We start from the raw sequence: 18541 nt of genomic DNA on the forward strand, positions 1-18541 counted from the left end.
TACACGGATACCTCATTCTTATTTTAGGCTGCAAATCTTGCTTGTGTGCATTATTTATGCCCTGGTATGTCATATTTCTCGAAAACATGACAGCAAAAGCATGATTTACAGATTTTAAAGAAAGCTTGTCTAGTCAGAGAGCAACAAAAACTCTCTGGAAGAGCATACGAGATAAGAGTGGGAAAAATGATTTGTTTTGTTTGATTTCCTGCCAGTCTCTGTTGGCAGCCAATTTACAAACAGGAAGATAGATCATTAATATATGTACCAAAAAAAAAGTAATTTTTTTTATACGTGGTTTACATTAACAGAAGTATCAGAGCAATTGTACAAAATAACACTTGGAAGTGAGCAGATTCATTTCTTCTTATTTACAATATTGTTGCTGATCCAGTTCATGCCATCCTGAAAGAAAACAAACAAAAAAAACCCAAAAAACAATGTCTTAAACTACTCCTATAAGGGTAAAACTGAAATAAATTCACTATATATTTACAAACCTGTACACCCTCCCCAGATACAGCAGAACAGGCCTGGATCTGCCACTCTCTGTCCCGGTACGTGTGTAGGTTGAGGCCCTCGGCGATCTCACTGGCCGGAGAGGCTGTGGCCAGGTCCTGTTTATTGGCAAAGATGAGCAATGGCACACCCTTCAGGTTCTCCTCATCGATGAGCTCCGAGAGCTCCTGTGGAAGAAGGTCAACACAGAGGAGTCAAAAAGACTCCACATAGGGGTTATTATATGGTGAGTACTATTTGGCCGATACTATGGTTGTATAGTGTGTATACCAAGGATTGAACCCAAGACTATGCCCTTAAAAAAAGTCAATGGGTACCAGCAACTGTTTAGTTTCCCGCCTTCTTAAAAATATCTTCTTTTGTGTTCAGCAGAAGAAAGAAATTTATAAAGGTTTGGAACAACTTGAGAGTTAGTAAATGAGTCATGAGTGAATCATTTTTTGGATGCATCCTTTAAATTAGGAATTCTTCCAACTTTTTTTAATATACATTAATAAATTTATCTTAATATTAATACATTTTATCTTCAAATTCTCATTTTGTTGGCCTGATAGAAATGTGTTTCCCTGTCTCTTCTCATTTCCACCTTTATGAGGTTTTTAAACTCAGTTTTTCTCTAAAAAGCTTACCGTTTGTACATAAGAGTACCAAATTAATTGTTAAAAATGTCTTTTGATTTTCTCAGAAGCAAGAGCAAAGTAAAATTCCAGATTTGAATACTTATTGTAAACTTTTTGTGGTCCAGGGTCACATATGTGAATTATTTAGAACAACAGCATTCACTCTTAGGTTATATTCCTTGAAAATGTATATATACTTTTATAGAGGGGAAGTTCAACATTTTGTTATGGAACAAGTCCAAAATAATGTAACTCAGGCAAATAATTGGCATTTCAACACACTTCAAATTAAGGAACTAATTAATGATATGCAATAAAGAGTTTAAAGCTATTAAAATAGAGAAAGGCTGTTTTGAAAACATTTAGAAATTAGATACATAGAATGAGATCTCCTTTGGTCTGTGCTGACAGCTGTTTCAATTGAGTCTGGAGACTAAAGATATCCAGCCTGTGCGCATTACAAGTGAAAGAAATTGCTTGACGTATAAATATATCAGATAAAATGCTTTTCAAGAAAAAAAGAGGAGAAGCTATGATTGTCACAGATGTGTAGTCTTACCAATCCTGTTTCCTCAAATCTCTTTTTGTCTGCACTGTCAATCACATAAATCTAAAAAAGGGAGAGAGAAAAGGAACTATTAAAGAGAAAAAAGCTTTTTGACTGATACACAAAACAGAAATGTAATTACATATGTGATTGTAAATACTCTGACAACATGGTCAATGTCATTGAGAAAGTTAACTTCAGAAACTTCCGCCTGAACACTGCTGTCATACCAATAAATCTGTGTTCTCCAGGTACTTCTTCCAGAATGGTCGAATCTTCCTCTGTCCTCCAATGTCCCACACATTCAGCTTCATGCCATCACAGGACACACTTTTAATGTTGAAACCCTGAAAGAACAAAATTAGCACATGATACAGCTGTGGCTACGCTCAAAAGAAAAACTAAAAGAAGCTTTTTTAAAAAAAAAAAATTTTATAAGGTTTACGCAATTTAAATAATAGTAAAATTCCACCAGATTGACTTGAATAGTCCTTAAGTATTTTAATTGAATAACTAAACAATCCTTAATCAGTTATTCAGTTAAAATACATTAATATTGATGGAATTTTACTATTAAAACTATTAACTATTATTTTTACTATTAAAATTTTACTATTTTTTTTTTAGTGTATGTGACTTAAATCTTGTAATTGCACCTTTATATCACTTTAAAATTATATTGGGAGAAATAAATCTCGCAATTGTGAATTTATATATCCTGCTTGTGACTTTAAATCTTGCAGTTGTGACTATGTTATAACTTAAATCTCAAAACGTGACTTTATATCTCATGATTGTGTCTATACATCAAAGTTGTGAATTTAAATCTCACAATCATGACTTTATTTCTCACAATGTGACTTCAATCTCTTAATTGTGAATGAATATCTCACACCTTTGACTTTAAATCTCACAATATGGCTTTAATTCTCACAATTGTTACTATATATCGCAATTGTAAATTTAGAAACTCACAACTGTGATGACATCTTGACTTCATATCTCACAATTTCAACTTCTCACAATTGCGACTAGACATCTCACACTTATGACTTTAAATCTCACAGTTGTGATATATTGTCACAATTGTGAGATTTAACTTGATTGTGACTAGATATCTCATAATGGTGACTTTAAAGGGATAGTTCACCCAAAAATGAAAATTCTGTTATTAATTACTCACCCTCATACACTGTAAAAAAAACAAAAAAAACGTTGAGCCAACTTAAAATTTGAAGGCAACCAGCTTCAGCAGATTTTTGAGTTTTCTCAACTTGTCATTTTAAGTTTATACAACAACAATTTTAGAATCTCCCACAAAAATAAGTTGAGCAAACTCAAAAATCTGCTGAAGCTGGTTGCCTTCAAAATTTAAGTTGGCTCAACATTTTTTTTTTTTACAGCGTATCGTTCCAAACCTGTAAGACCTTCAGAACACAAATTAAGATATTTTTGAGTATATTCAGGTCAGAAAGCTCTCGGATTTCATCAAAAATATCTTTATTTGTGTTCCAAAGATGAAAGGAGGTCTTATGGGTTTGGAACGACATGAGGGTGAGTAAATAATGGTATAATTTTAATTTTTGGGTGAACTATCCCTTTAAATCTCACAGTTTCGATTTTATATTTGGACTTTCTGTCTCCCAATGTGATTTGAATCTCACAATTGTGACAATATATCACAACTGCAATTCATCTCACAGTTGTGACTTGATATAACATCACAGTGCGACTTTAAATCGCACAATTGTGACTTTATATATTTCACATTGACTTAACCTCCCAGTGTGTGAGTTTATATCTCACAACCCTGACTATATCTCGTAATTATGACTTTATATATCCCAACTGTGACTTAAATCACATAATGTGTCTTTATATCTTATAGTTGAAACTATACATATCTCATAGTGTGATTTCTTACATTACACATTTCTTATTTTAAACTTTATTTCAAAGTTACCTTCTTAGTTTTTTTTTTACTATGAAGCAGAAACAGGCTTCCATAATGAAGGCTTGATTAGGTCACAATCCTAATCACACACAAAACACCAGATAGAAGCACAATGTATTTAAACTCTCCTAGTCTAAATTTATCCTGGCCCTGAGCAGCCTCCAACTTCTGAGACTTTATGGTTAAGTAATCTTTAACCATGGGATTAAAGACACTGTTGTGGTGCTATTCTTAGAGAGGATCTTCTCTCCCCACAGGCCTCAGCTCTTTGCAGCTTTAACTGGCTGCAGCATATAATGTCTGTTAACAAAACACATGCTAAATAGCAAATAGTCTCACATTACATCCAGGTCCCAGGATATTTTAAGTAATCAAGTAATGGTTTACCAACATCTTAACTAATAGCAAGCTGTGCGCAGCAGAGTTAAAAAGAATCCATGCTAAATGTTGTGCTAACAGCCATCATTTGCAGCCATTCTAGAAATGGATGATAGGCCTACTATCAATCAATGATGCATGAATTCAGACTTTAAAAAAAAAATTGATATTAAAAACTTTTTTGTCATACAGGTATGTGTTATCTCTAGTTAGCTGACTTTATGCTAATAACTAGCACTACGCACAGTGATGGTGTGTATTAGTGCTCTATCCCTGAACCCTCAACAGTAAACAGAGCGGTAAACCAGACTGACCACATTTGATCCTATTAACTTTCTTGGAAGATTGAGATGTTATCGTGTCTATTTATACCATTTACTTGGATGGTAGTTTTTTTTTTTTTTTCTAGGACAGTATCTGCCATCAAGTGGTTAACTAGCAGTGATTGTTGTCTATGCTTTTTTTTTTTTGTCTCATGGGTTGTAGGTGAAACAACATAACTGATGAAACAACATCAACTTTTGTCATGCTACGGTGACACATAGAATTAAATAAATCACATATATATTTTTTTTAGGGGGTCAAAGGGCAAGACTAAATGCTTTTTTGATGGCAATTGCAACAGCTGACATTTAACCATCAGTCTTATAAAGGTTAAAACTGTACATAATATTTCAATGGAAGTCGTTTTCACCTCAGACTAAAAGGTTACTGTCTAAGAAGCTGTGTATTCTGACAAAATACCTTTTCTGCAAACTGCATATAAAGTGAAAAAATATATTATAATATTATTGATGGGACTGAGGATTGATATATTGATTTGTGTGTTTGTTTTAATATATTAATAGTATTTTAATTGTATTTTCATAACAGAAATAACAATTGGGTATAACTTACGAATGGAAGTCCATGTTTACCCCAAAATTAAACAAAGACAACTAAGACTTAATTTCTCATAATTGTGACATATTCACTATTTCACTTTGTATGTCATAATGCATTTTATAATTTGCAACAGCAAATTTATTTCTAATAGTTGTCAGTTTATTTCTCATATTCTTCACTTTTTTAAAAATATGCTATAAAATATTATTATATTATATTTATTATATTATACTTCATTTCCAGTATACTTAGTTTTTTTCTCTCTCTCTCTTAGGCAGACCCCCAAAAAGTTACCCCAAAGTCAAAGACGTGATCATGTCTAACTTTTTAAGAGGTTTTTCACGGTATTATTCATCCACAGTCACTGATTAACCTGATTCATTTATATTGGTTGTACAGTCTAGTGTTATCCAAGATGCAGCTAAAGATACACATTGGTTTCATGCCAAAGAATGACTTTACCACTATCATTTACAGTTCTGTATGGTAACTAAACTGAAGTGTAACTGTCAAATGCTTTGAGATTATTTCTACTGAATTTGTTAAACAGTAAAAAAGCTCAAGAAATGTGTTAACATTTCACACCAGCTAATAACTTCACACCTTTCTACAGCCTCAGCAAATTAGGCTGAATTACCCATGAGACATGTTTTTGCCATTCATAACACATCATTAAAAAGTAAATGTATATTCTGGAATGGCAAAGGGCTGTGCTGCTTTTATAACCACATGTGTCCTGGTTGTCAAAGTAACAAGCATATTAAGAAAGTGCAAGAGCAAACTGTAAAAAATCTAGTGCTTTGAAAGTGCCTCGTGGCTGCTCTTCTCACCTGAGTTGGAGTGATGGTGTTCACATCTTCGGAGGCGAGTTGTTTTAACAAAGTGGTTTTTCCGGCGTTATCGAGACCGAGAAGAACTATTCGCAGCTCTTGCTCAGTAGTGCCTTTTAGCTTCTCAATGACTGAAAACAAACCCTTGAAAACAAACATTTGTGCCTAAAAGATCTAATTAAAGTTTCATTTTCAAGTTTTGGGTACATCCATGAAATCTCCTATTCATCACAATGATGTGTATAACATTAATAAAAAACTATTATTTGATTCAAATAGGCCCATCAAGCAGATCAAAACACGTACCTTTTGGACTTCTCCCATAGTGCCGTGAATTTTGTGGTAGGAAGAGGATGCGGAGAGAGATGGAAAAGCGCAGCTACATTCTATGCAGGGTATATCCAGGTAAGTGTTTGGTTTTCTTATCCGTCCACTGTTTCCTGGATCCTCTTCCCTCAAAGTACTCGTTCTTCACTTCACAGGGTGCAGTACCTTTCCTTCTCTATGCGCCTGGCCTTCCTCATATGTGACATATAGGGGAGGATGTGGAGGTGGGTGAAAGTGGGGGAGGGGTTGGATTAGTAGGCCACAATTAGCAATCTCTCCGCCCGCCTCCCCTCCACTCGTCTCCTCCAGCACATCTCCAGCATTAAAGACTTACCTGGATTATCCTTAACAACCACCTGCTTCAGGACAGGCCACTGAGATTCTGTGCTCTCTTCTAGTCTACACTATATTGTCTTCTTGACCCTTTCTTTTAACATTTACAAGCTTGGATGGCCCTCATATCTCACTTGCTGTTTTCTGGAGCAATAAATTACAAGGGCTTATATAAATTATAAGATCTCATGTCATTTTCAATACTTGTTGTTTAAGAGACAGTGAATGCAGCCTCACAATACCTCTCCCAAGCAGCAGAGGGCAGTAGTGTTTATATTTGAAATTATGGTTGTTCAGGGTGTAATGTGAGGTGAGGGAACATTGTTAGGGTGGGGATCAAGGGATTAGAGTTGGCTAATAGAGTGCTGCAGGGATGACAAACAGTACTTTCGTAGGCTAAAACCTGGAAACAAGAATTTTAAGCACTTCCGGTTCTATCGTCCTGAAGTCAGTGGAATTTTGAATGGGTTTTTGGTTAAATGCCTGAAATAAGGTCTGTGGTTTACACAGTGTTTCATGTTAAACGTTTTATATTTTAATACTATTATTTTTATATTATATCTTAAGTTGAATAACAATAGGATTTAAGAAAGCACAAAATAGAGTGCTAGTAAAAACTTTCATTGCATTTTCATGTGACTTGCAGAATAATGTCACATGACATTTATTACCAAAACACTAGTGTAAACGTTATTTTGTATAATTTGTGAGCTTCTGGTTAGCAGTCAAATAAGAATTCTCAATTGAAGTAAACCAATAAACCACTCGAGTTATTCCACTATAGTTACAGTGTCAAGACCACTTATCATCCCTATATTTAGTTCTCTTACAGGGCTTGAAATAGAGAATCTTTATTCCAAGATTCCACTTCATATTGAATCTTTAAAGCTACTTTCTCTTCCTACATAAGACCTCAGTAGATACAGGCAGGCCGATGTAGCAGTATAAGAGAGACCATCATCAAGACTTCATCTTTCTCTTGCAGGAACACTTCCCCAGGGATTAGAAACGGTCCTTCTTTCCCTTTATATTACTCCAAAGAGCCACAATATTCCTTTCTCCCTGTTAATGAAAGCAATGGGGAGCATCTCTATCCACAGAACAGTCAGAATCCAGACTCACAATGCAGAAGTTCCCTGGTGCATCCCATGGGTCCTTATCACTGCTCTGCAGACGTACTGCACTCTATTGTTGGCTGTTTGCTCTTGTAGGGATTCTATAATATTCTGAGGGATTAGGAACCAATTACTGAATGACCAACCAACTCCTCAAAAGATGTTAACCTAGCATGGATGATGGATCAGCTTCTCTTGTTGCTGCCTTTATTGCCCATCATCTTTTGCATGAGCAAAACTTTGAAAGTTATTACTCATTCTGTGATGATAGATAGCGTCTCTGACATTTCCAACAGTCTAGCATGTTAATTAAGGCAACATCATTAGCAAAAAGTACATTTCAGTCTCCATGATTACATTAGCCAACAAGTCACATATATGTGTCAACTTGATTGAAATTAATTGATCCCTTAGGAAAATGTACAATCACAAATGAGATCTCTTTAATATCATTTTCTCCAACAGCAGAGAGATTAGAGTCAAAGCAAATATACATGTTTGCTCTCCTACTTCTTAAATTGTTTTTTTTTTTTCCTGAGCAAAAGGTAGTTTCAGAAGCAATCTTGGCATTGTCACACACTGTGAATAACTGAGTGATTTCTGAGGCTGGAACGAGGTGCTATGAAGCATGTGCAAAAATTAAACCAAAAAAATAATCCTTTTAAAGAAATGCAATTTATGAAAAATAAAATATTACTGTTTCAAATAAGTTCTTTTGAAATTTCTATTCATCAAAGAAAAGTACCACGGTTTCTACGAAAATATTAAATGGTACAAATGTTTTTAACTTTAATAATAAGAATAAATGTTTCTTGAGCAGCAGCATCAGCATGTTCGAATGATGTCTGAAGGATCGTGTGAGACTATGACTACTTGATGCTAAAAATTAAATAAATTATATTTTAAAATTACAAATTACATTTGAAAATATATTAAAATTGAAAACAGTAGAAAAAAAAAGAAAACATTTAAAAATTCATACCGACCCCAAACATTTGAAAAGAAGTTTATAATTATTTAAAATATATATATAGTACATATGCATTTTAAATTATAAATAAGAATTTCAAAAATTATTACCATTTTATTCTGCTTTCTACCGTTTGAAGTGATGAAATCAGTTATTTCATTCAAAATGGATTCATAGTTTTATGTTCAGTAATCGAATAGTAATTAATTGTCATCTACTTGAATGGTGGATTTAAAAACTGGTATTATTTTACACATATACTTAATTTGTTTAGGTTTAGTTTTTTTTTACAGCATGGTCTTTCTACTTGAAAACATATAGCAAGCTCCATATTTTATATTACACAAGGGGATCATAATATTTGGGGATCTGTGGGCTCAAAAAGTTTGTGGATCTGTGGGCTCAAAACACTTGTAACAAGATAACAAACAACATTTCTCACCAAATTAACTAGTTTACATTAGCTTTACACTCAGACTGCATGTCGACAGTTTTCCTCATTTGTTTCCCAAGTTCCTTTATTTTGTTGTTATTCTTCATAAAAACATAACTGCTATTTCCACTAAGTTGTCTCGAGCTCATAATGTGACTGAATCTAATTTAAAAACGCTTCTATTCCATGACACATCGCTGTCATTTTAAAACTATACACATATAATAATATTAGTTATTCAGTATTTCTTCTGAGTTGTGACAACCAAGTCTGCTAGTCTAAGTATCTGAATATGAACATCATGACAAACTCTTTCTTTCGTTTTTGCTAAGGGTCATTAATTACCACATTTGCTTTCTCTTCAAACACACAGGAACACAAATGCCTTTGTTGCTGGCTGAGCGCATCTCTCCAGCTGTGAGAGCGATGGAGAGTGGGATGGTGAACGGGCTTATGGCCGCACGGACTGCTGCACTGATGAATTGAGAGGAACAGGTGTCAGCCATCGCAGAACAGAAGGAGCTTTGGTGACGTAAAACAGAACTGGTTCTGGATGGTTTTCTGGTCTGGACCTGCTTTGGGCAGTTTGGACGATTGGCTGGCTTCTTCATAAAAGCACTACACAAAATCACAGTCTCCATTTGACAATAAACCTTTGAACGTCTATAAGACTGATCATGACCTAATTACTGTTAGTATCGTTACACAAGAAGAAGGTTTCTATTTAGGAGCTACTGTACAGAATAAAGGCCTATCAGGGACCATAAAACATCACAATAATACACAAGTTAATCCACAAGATTTCAGCGGATAAATTAAAGTCTTGTGAAGCAAAAAAACTGAGTTTGTAAGACTCAAATCCATCATTAAAGCATTTTAACTTTAAACCATCGCCTCTGGCCAAAATCCATAATAATGCTTCCTTCAGTGGAAAAGTCCATCCCCTGTTGTCCTCTCACATCATTTGTTTAGAGCTGTTTTTGCTTGAGGATTATTGTTATTTTTTTCCAGGTCTTTGACCTCTCATTCTTACGGCACCCATTCACTGCAGAGGATCCATTGGAGAGTCAGTGATGATAAAGAACATCTACATCTTGGATGGCAGCAGAAATGTGTAATGTGTTTAATGGTACAGTTTGATCTTGGCATTAAATGTTTACCATGCATTACCATTCTATGTAAAAGAGTGGTTATGACATTTTAATAACTGTTTTTGTGTTCCAGTCAAAATGGATTATAGAGCTTTGCATTGCAAGAGGTTAAAGATGATGACAAAATTTCAACAAATCACCGGTGGAAAGTGTGTTTCAGATAGATGTAGACATGCAAACATTTGAGACAAACACTTTTTTTATGATAACTGTGCATTTCATTTGTATCTGCCGTATGACGGATGGCCAGTCATGCCCAGGCTTCTCTCGATGATTGTTGCCTGAATGTGCGTCAGTGTGTTTTCCTTCTCAGTGAATTTTATACCCAGCAGCGTTGTGTTTTATGGTGTTTGCACAGTGACACGTTGTTTCTGTGAGTCCAGAAGTTCTAGCGCAGATTTTGTATTACCTCACTGGCCTCCAGCACACAGCCACCTTCATCATGGAGATCTCTCTGTCTCACCACCAACAGAAACCATCCGTCCAGTCCAAGGAAAAGGTACCAGATTTCCCTTTCATTATACTTATCTGTGTTATACAACTGGTAGGGTGGAAACATCTGGGTCATGATGCAATATTATTGAGATTCTTTATGTTAAGGGTATAGTTATTCAAAACGGTGAATACGGTCTTGTTTCTTTTTCATCTTAATTGGATTTCTGCTTCTTGCAACTATAACTGCAAGTTCCGAGTTTGGATGTGGGCAAAATTGAAATAACTGAATGTGTGTTGACCTAATTAAGCCTTTTTCATAAAAGGCATTCATGAAAGAAATTAATTAAAATTATTTATTGTTTGTGTGAGGATATGGATGGAGCACTATGGTGTGAAATATTGCTGTAATTAATATAATATGATATAATATAATATTTATATTTTTTGACTTATTAGTATTTCTGTCTGTCAATGAAAAATCTCCTTGTTTTTATATTTAATATATATATATATATATATATATATATATATGTGTGTGTGTGTGTGTGTGTGTGTGTATATATATATATATGAGGAAACCCAAGTTTCTATTGTCAAGTTCACTTAACTTTTTTTTTTTAATTATTATTTACTTAATCATTTTAAGGCAATGGGTTTCCTCAATTTTTTTAAGTTAAGTCAACTTATCACTTTTTACAGTGTATATATATATACATATACATACACACACACACACACACACACATACATATACATACATATATAAAATATCTTCCTAATTTTCTATAATATCTATAATACAGAAATATTGTCAAAAAATATTGTCAGATTTACTTGAATTCACCCCAATATGATGCAATTTTTTCTGTGTGAATTTTGAATCAGAGGACCTTGAGTTTCAATGAAATCACTAGAGGGTTCTCAATTCTTGCTCGACGCAACTCTTTTCGAAGGACTCTTGGGAGACACAACACCCTGTCAGACAGTCACCCACGCACCCTCAACAAGGTAAAAGTTTCACTAATTTCAGAAGAGCCCTCATTTCCTCATCTCTTTACTGTTGCCAAGCACATGGAGCTCCTGCCATGCTAGCCATTAGCTGAAATTTCAGTAATGACTTTCAAATGTTGGGTTGAATCATCTCAAAACGACAGACTTGATTGTGTTTGATAGCAACTTAATTGACATTAAGAACAGAAGTGCAGCGGTATTTTGGTCATGATTGCTTGAACGATAATTTTTTCATCTAATCTAAATGTGCTCTTTCAGAATCTTACAGGAGTTCTGCAAAAACATTTCAATTAACAGAACAACGAATGTTAAATGTCACGAATACACAATCATTTCTTTTCAATGACTGTTCTTCTACGAAAATGACTTCATTCATTATGTAATGATGGAAGAACTGCAGCCATGGTTTCACTCTAAAAACCTTCAAAAAAGAGCTCTGTCTGAAACATGCCCACACTTCCTCTTGCGGCATGTTACCATGGTAAGACTTCCTGTTCAAGCAGGAAGTTATATTGTGCTCAGAGCACATCTCATACGCACATCAGAAACAACTCACTCATGCACTCATTAATAATCTAAAGTACATGAGAATCAAAGGATATGTCTCTGAAAGGGAACAATATTGGGATATCCATCGGACTTAAGGTATGTTCAGAGGGCGTGACACTGTATAGGTGTGTGCTGGTTTGTGTGTGCAAACAGAGAACTGCCACAAAATATGAATATGATAATGAAAATGTGCTTGGTAACAATGTTTATTTGCTGTTTATTAACCTTATCAGGTCAGGTTATAAGGCTAAAAGTGGCCTTGAACAAGCTAATGTAGAGTTGCAACTACTTTCTTTCATTCAGGGCGAAAAATAATAGTTTTAAAAAGTCTTTTTTGGCACTTCTGCTTGATTCTTTCCTGCAGATCATTGACGATATAAGCTCTACTACATTACCCTCTGTGAATGAGAAGATCAGAGAACAATAATATCACTTAATAAGCAATCTGGGGGGAAAATGAGCCGCCATTTTGTCTCAGACTCCAATTGTGTGTCACATTTTGTTGCTTGAGAGCGGCGGGCTCTTTCCCTCAGTCTGTCTGAATCACCTGCAGGCATTGAATCAAACGACATTCATTGCCAAAAAAATGAGCCTCAAATGCCACAGATGACTGTATGCCGTGATCCAACATATATATTTTTGATTAGTGTACTTTATTACAACTCTGATCAATATTATTTCATTTTCCCACAGACCCTGGCTGTTTCAGATGGAGGTGAGTTATGCATTAATAATGGATTTTAAAGGGGAGATGGAGGATAAACGATATGTTTCCCTCTATAAAGTATCTTCAAAGGCATCAGGGTAAAACTGTTTTCATACTTTATCCACTTGGCTGTTGAACAGACATCTAGGTTCAACACACATCTAGGTTTAGCACTTTACTATTGACCTGTTTACATCCGGTTTTGGCGGGCAGGTGTAACCACATCAGTTTCCTGTCTCTGTTCAAGTATCATAATGAGACCGGGAGAGAAAAAAACAGGTAGGCAGGCAGGCAGACAGACAGAGGTATAGGAAGTCATGTGACTGTCTGGAAGTGAGGACAATCATCGATAGCACCAGTATAATCATCAAGCGCCTGATGCTAGTCATCAGTGTGACTCTAAATCATGCTTGGGAAATTCCTCTACTGCATTTCAGTGCCACAAAAACAAGTGAAGAGCGAAGTGCCGGAATAACGGAAGAGAGCTGTAGAAAGTGTCATTAACAGGTTTTTTTTTTTCGGTAGCATTTACCCCGAACATGAATGGTACAGAAAAAGAAGTGTCAGATTGATGAGCTGATTATTTAGCATGTCTCACACATTCCCAAAGCCTGAGGAGGACAAAACAGGGCTAAATTAGCTCATGCGCCCATTGACAAAAGATTGAGATTCACTGACTGACATGTTTGTACATTGTTTTGTTTTTTTCCACTGTATTATATGCAGTGCTTTTGATTTGACATTACATCAAAATATTAAAAAAACATCAGTTATTAGAGCCTAAAATAGGATGAATTGTGTAAAAATTGGCACATTTTTCAGCACTGATAAAACCTTTATACTCATAGCCTTTTTGTAAAACCAAAACCCTCCTAAATGTGAACATATCAAAACCATATGTGACCCTGGACCACAAAAACAGTTATAAGTAGCACAGGTATATTTATAGCAATAGCCATATGTGGAAAAAAAAAAACATTGTACATTGTATGGGTCAAAATGATTGGCTTTTCCTTAATGCCAAAACTCATTAGAAGATATTTTGTAAATTTCCAACCGTAAATATATAAAAACTTAATTTTTGATTATTAATATGCATTGCTAAAAACTCTGTTTGGACAACTTTAAAGGCGATTTTCTCAGTATTTAGATTTTTTTGCACCCTCAGATTCCAGATTTTCAAATAGTTGTATCTCAGCCAAATATTGTTCTATCCTAACAAACCATACATCAATGGAAAGCTTATTTACAAATTACAAAACTCAATTTCAGAAAATTGACCCTTATGACTGGTTTTGTGGTCCATAATATTACATTTAAATCTTTTTTTTTTTGAAGTTCTGGATCTGTGAATCTGGATTATGTTGGATCTGGTCCAATTATGTTGTTTTGTCCCTGTTAGAAAACTGCTTAATATTAGCTGATCAAGATTTAAAGTTGTTACTTGTCCCCTAGTCAGCTTGATCAAGGCCTACCAGGTCAATCACCAGCTGGTAGTCCATCTGATCATTTATTTATCCAATGACCATAAATGACGAAAATGGTTACCCTAGAAACAATGTAAAAATAACTACCATAATAAGAAACACACCATTATTTCATTACAGAAAAAAGGTACAAAAGATGTCACTGGGATGGTACCCCTTCAAAAGGTACTAATATATACCATTTTGGTACTAATATGTACATTTAAAGTATTAAAGGGGTCATGACATGGATTTTTTAAATTATTTTAATATGTTCCTTGAGGTTTACTTATAACGTTAATAATGTTTTTTGTTTTTTTTTGCACAAAAAATAAAATAAATGTGGAAAAAATTAGTACTTTCAACCCTCAAAGCATTATGAAATCATTTACTTATGATATTCAGCTGCAGTCAGATCTCGTACAGCTTCCTATTTCAACAAATGTTTCTTTGTGAACTCTCCATGACACTGTGCCTCGTTTACAAAACACAATGCTCCGATCAATCCTCTGACACGATCCGGGGTACCATTAAAAATGACCTATCCACTTGTTCACTGATATCTGTACAAAGACGTGAAACGGGCTATTTAAACCAAACGTGTCAAAGCAAACATTCTTTCACTCTATTTGTCTTATTGACAGACTCAAGCGCATGGACTGTATAAAGCAAACGCTCATCTGTATACTGTATCTAGTGTAGACAAGTTAGCGGCAGTGATTGTAATTTCTATTTGCTTTTGATGCGACACGACACTCGCATTCAAGCGTAATCAAGTGTCAAGCCATTAAGTGTTTGAACGCTAGTGGGCGGGGCCTATGGTGAGAAGATGAATATTTGTCAATGTGTTGCTCTGGAGGCAGTGTTTATGCAAACGACTGTGCCCAGGTGACATCACCTTCCACTTCAGATCCGTTTTTGGAGCTCGTTTAAATAAATGATTTGTTTATAATGAAGAGGATGTTTTAAGCTATGAAACTTGCTTTAATGGTACAAAGACCTCTTATAAGACATATTATAATTTCTCATGTCTTGACCCCTTTAAAATGCACCTTTTAAGGCTAATAAGGTACAAAGGTGTACCTTTCGAAAAGGTACTGCCCTGGTGACAGCTTTTGTACCTTTTTTTTTTCTGAAAGACCATTTATGGATAAACACCCTTGTAAAAAAAGTACAATTTAGCATACTTTTACGCAGAGTGAATATTACAAAAAAATAATATGCTTAAGTGTCATTCCAAACCCGAAAGACCTTTGTTCATCTTCGGAACACAAATTAAGATATTTTTTGATGATATCTGAGAGCTTTCTGACTCTGCATAGACCATGTTCAAGCCCCAGAGAGGTAGTAAGGACATTGTTAAAATAGTCCATTTGACATCAACGGTTCAACCTTAATTTTATGAAGCTACGAGAATACTTTGTGGTACTCTTGTGAACACGCATCGAAGACTGACACGGAACAGAAGAAACTGTTTTTAAAAAAAATTATTATTTTTGTTTTCTTTGAGCACAAAAAGTACTCTCCTAATTTCGTAAAATTACAGTTGAACCACTGACTAATCACATGGACTATTTTAATGATGTCCTTACTACCGTTCTGGGCATTGAATGTGCCAGTTCCCTTGATGTCTATGCAGAGTCAGAAAGCTCTTGAATTTCATCAAAAAATCTTAATTTGTGTTCCGAAGATGAACAAGGGGTCTTACGGGTTTGGAACGATATGAGTAATTAATGACAGAATTTTCGTTTTTGGGTGAACTATCACTTTAAATGTAATTTCTTTTTAAAGCTTGCATGTGGTGTATTTAGATATATTTTTAATTACACGCTTAATGGTCCAGTTGCAATTTAGTACATATCAAACATATTAACTTTACATAATATTGAATAACACACTACAGTTAAAATTATTATAAATGACTTTACATGTGCTTTAGAATATGTTAACACATAAAACAATGTACTTTTTGAAGCATGACAAAAAAATATTAAACCATAATGATATAAATGTACTGTAAAGTAAAAATTTAATTTGGCACGATTACAAAAGGTGTACTTGAGTGTGATAAAAGGAACAATGATAAAAGTGTACGGTTTTGGTGGCTTTTTATTTTGTTCAAATTTAATATTATATTTTCTGCAAATTTATTTATTTTATAATAAATGCTCTTTAACATCCTATTTGTCTCATGGGTGATAGAACTGAATGCACTGGAAACAGATGATCGGTCAGTATCACAGTACTCCAGCAGTAACACCAGTCTGCCCACCGTGCCCAGTGAAGGGAGCAGAGGGGTGGGTCAGGTGGCCAGCTGGGCTGTCAGCTTTGAGAGGCTCCTGGAGGACCCAATGGGCGTACGCTACTTCACAGTGAGTAAAGCACCACTATTTGTATAGCCACAGCAGTGAGAGTGAATATTTATCGACACATCAATGGGCTCATAAGGGAAAATATTGATTTGTTTACTGTGAAGGTTTATTTTACAAATGGCAAATAACACTTGAGTTAACTGGGTAGGATGGATGCTGGAATGAACTATGTATAATGTCTAAGATTGTCAATTTTATGCATTAATTTAGTCATTTTTAATACCAAAAAAGCCCCCAAAAAGCAACTGGAGCAATTCAATGTTGATATACCACTTTAAACTGCTGCTACAAGCAACTTCTCAAATCTTGCAATTAATTTGATTAATATTTTTAATTGAATGATAGCCCTAAAAAACTGGCTGATTTAAAAAAAAATATATATATATATCAAATTTCAAAACAATGCTTGCTGGTTTTCCAACATGGAAAGAGTACTGAAAAAATATGCTCAAGTAAAAGTACTATTACCTTCCAAAAAATGTAGTGTGAGTAGAGTAAAACTACTTGAGTAAGAGTAAAATAGTAGCCGATTTAAAAGTACTCATGAGTATTGAGTAGTGAGTACTGAGCTGTGGATTCTACCCCCTCATAATAAACGCTGTACACTGCAATTTATACATTTAAAAACCGGTGTACATTCTGTAATTCACATTATCTTGTTTGTCATAAAGAATGAAGAATATCTATCATCCAGAAGTTTTAATTTGAAACTGCCAACTCTTTAAAATGCATCAAAACAGCACGGAAACAGTATTCAGTTGAAGAAAAGATGAAAGTTATTCTCAGTACAGTCATCCCCATTTAAATCATAAAGTTTGAAAACATTTATTTAAAATCATGCGCAAGGCCACTGAGACAGCATGCTGTTGTTGCACATAAAATATTAATGCTTAGAACAGTGCAAATACAAACACCATTAGGAACTCATCGTTCAGCATCACAAACCATGATATGGGTTAAAATGAGAGCCCATTTCTCTCCAAAATGGTGCCAGTTTTAGCATTTTGCAATAAAGAAATAAGAATGACTAAACTTGATAATTTATGTTACAATTTTAACATAAATGCACATTGTTCTAGAAGGATGGCATCATGCCATACCTTTTACACACTCGAATTGTTATGCTGTCAATGCAGTTTGTAAGGAAAAATGCATTAAATAGCGAAGTATTTCTGAGGAAACTTTTTCAAAAGAAAACACACGCGCGCAAACGCATGTCTCTTTGTCTCGGTGAATCAGCAGCATCCACAACTGAATGGAACAAAAAGTGTTGAACTTGAAAAGTGCGTGAGTGCACTTGCTAAATGAAGGCGGATTGTATACATTGAATAATAATAAAAAAAAATTATTAACGAGCTGCAGTTTTATTACATTACGCGCTGACACAGATGCAGTAGGCTATATTAACGCCACGGGTCATCAATAAGGTCCTCAATTTGAGTACATAATTTCAAATCGTTTTACAGTGTTTCCAACACACTTTTTCACAGCGCTCATCACGCGCTCATATGGAAGCCCGTTTCCGCCACTGAATAAAAAAATAAAAAAAGGTAATTGCGACTTTTTATCTCAGAATTCTGACTTTTTTTTCTCAGAATTCTGACTTCTTTTCTCAGAATTGTGAGATATAAACTCGCAATTCTGACTTTTTTTCTCAGAATTCTGAGATATAAAGTCGCAATTCTGAGATATAAAGTCGCAATCCTTAATTTATTTACAATTTTCATTGGGGATGTCTTGCTTGGTCGATATCTTACAACATTAAATACAGGAGATAAGATAATTCTAGAGCAAGAACAGAGATGAAAGCGCGTTTTATGCGAGAGTGAAGGAAATCCACCTGCGTGCATTCATATACTCACTCTCATGTTACAATAATACGCTCTTTACTTGACAGCTGTTGTTAAAATAACGCGATAGAAGCTGCCTCAAACTCAGAA

At 34.8% G+C, this 18541-nt stretch overlaps 2 protein-coding genes across 4 annotated transcripts in view; one reads left to right on the top strand and one right to left on the bottom strand.

The window, feature by feature from the left end:
• The window catches only part of arl3l1 (ADP ribosylation factor like GTPase 3, like 1), a 19523-nt gene continuing 982 nt past the window's right edge, over positions 1 to 18541 (bottom strand). The window contains exons 2-7 of one of the 2 annotated variants that reach the window (XM_058758775.1): positions 6040 to 6252; positions 5734 to 5877; positions 1917 to 2033; positions 1699 to 1749; positions 501 to 686; positions 1 to 405 (exon numbers count right to left, since the gene is read on the bottom strand). In XM_058758775.1, the coding sequence (XP_058614758.1) occupies positions 358 to 405; positions 501 to 686; positions 1699 to 1749; positions 1917 to 2033; positions 5734 to 5877; positions 6040 to 6057 (564 nt within the window). In that variant the 5' untranslated portion in view covers positions 6058 to 6252 and the 3' untranslated portion in view covers positions 1 to 357. Of the gene's footprint in view, positions 406 to 500; positions 687 to 1698; positions 1750 to 1916; positions 2034 to 5733; positions 5878 to 6039; positions 6340 to 18541 lie in introns of those variants that run through there. The other variant, XM_058758774.1, reaches the window with a different exon arrangement.
• Positions 11996 to 18541, top strand: part of rgs14b (regulator of G protein signaling 14b) — a 17487-nt gene continuing 10941 nt past the window's right edge. For both annotated transcript variants that reach the window (XM_058758770.1, XM_058758771.1), the window contains exons 1-3: positions 11996 to 12153; positions 12751 to 12772; positions 16432 to 16601. In XM_058758770.1, coding sequence (XP_058614753.1) covers positions 12109 to 12153; positions 12751 to 12772; positions 16432 to 16601 — 237 coding nt within the window. In that variant the 5' untranslated portion in view covers positions 11996 to 12108. The remainder of the gene's footprint in view (positions 12154 to 12750; positions 12773 to 16431; positions 16602 to 18541) is intronic.

Source organism: Onychostoma macrolepis, chromosome 21 (genome assembly GCF_012432095.1).
Source record: "Onychostoma macrolepis isolate SWU-2019 chromosome 21, ASM1243209v1, whole genome shotgun sequence".
Taxonomy (NCBI): domain Eukaryota; kingdom Metazoa; phylum Chordata; class Actinopteri; order Cypriniformes; family Cyprinidae; genus Onychostoma; species Onychostoma macrolepis.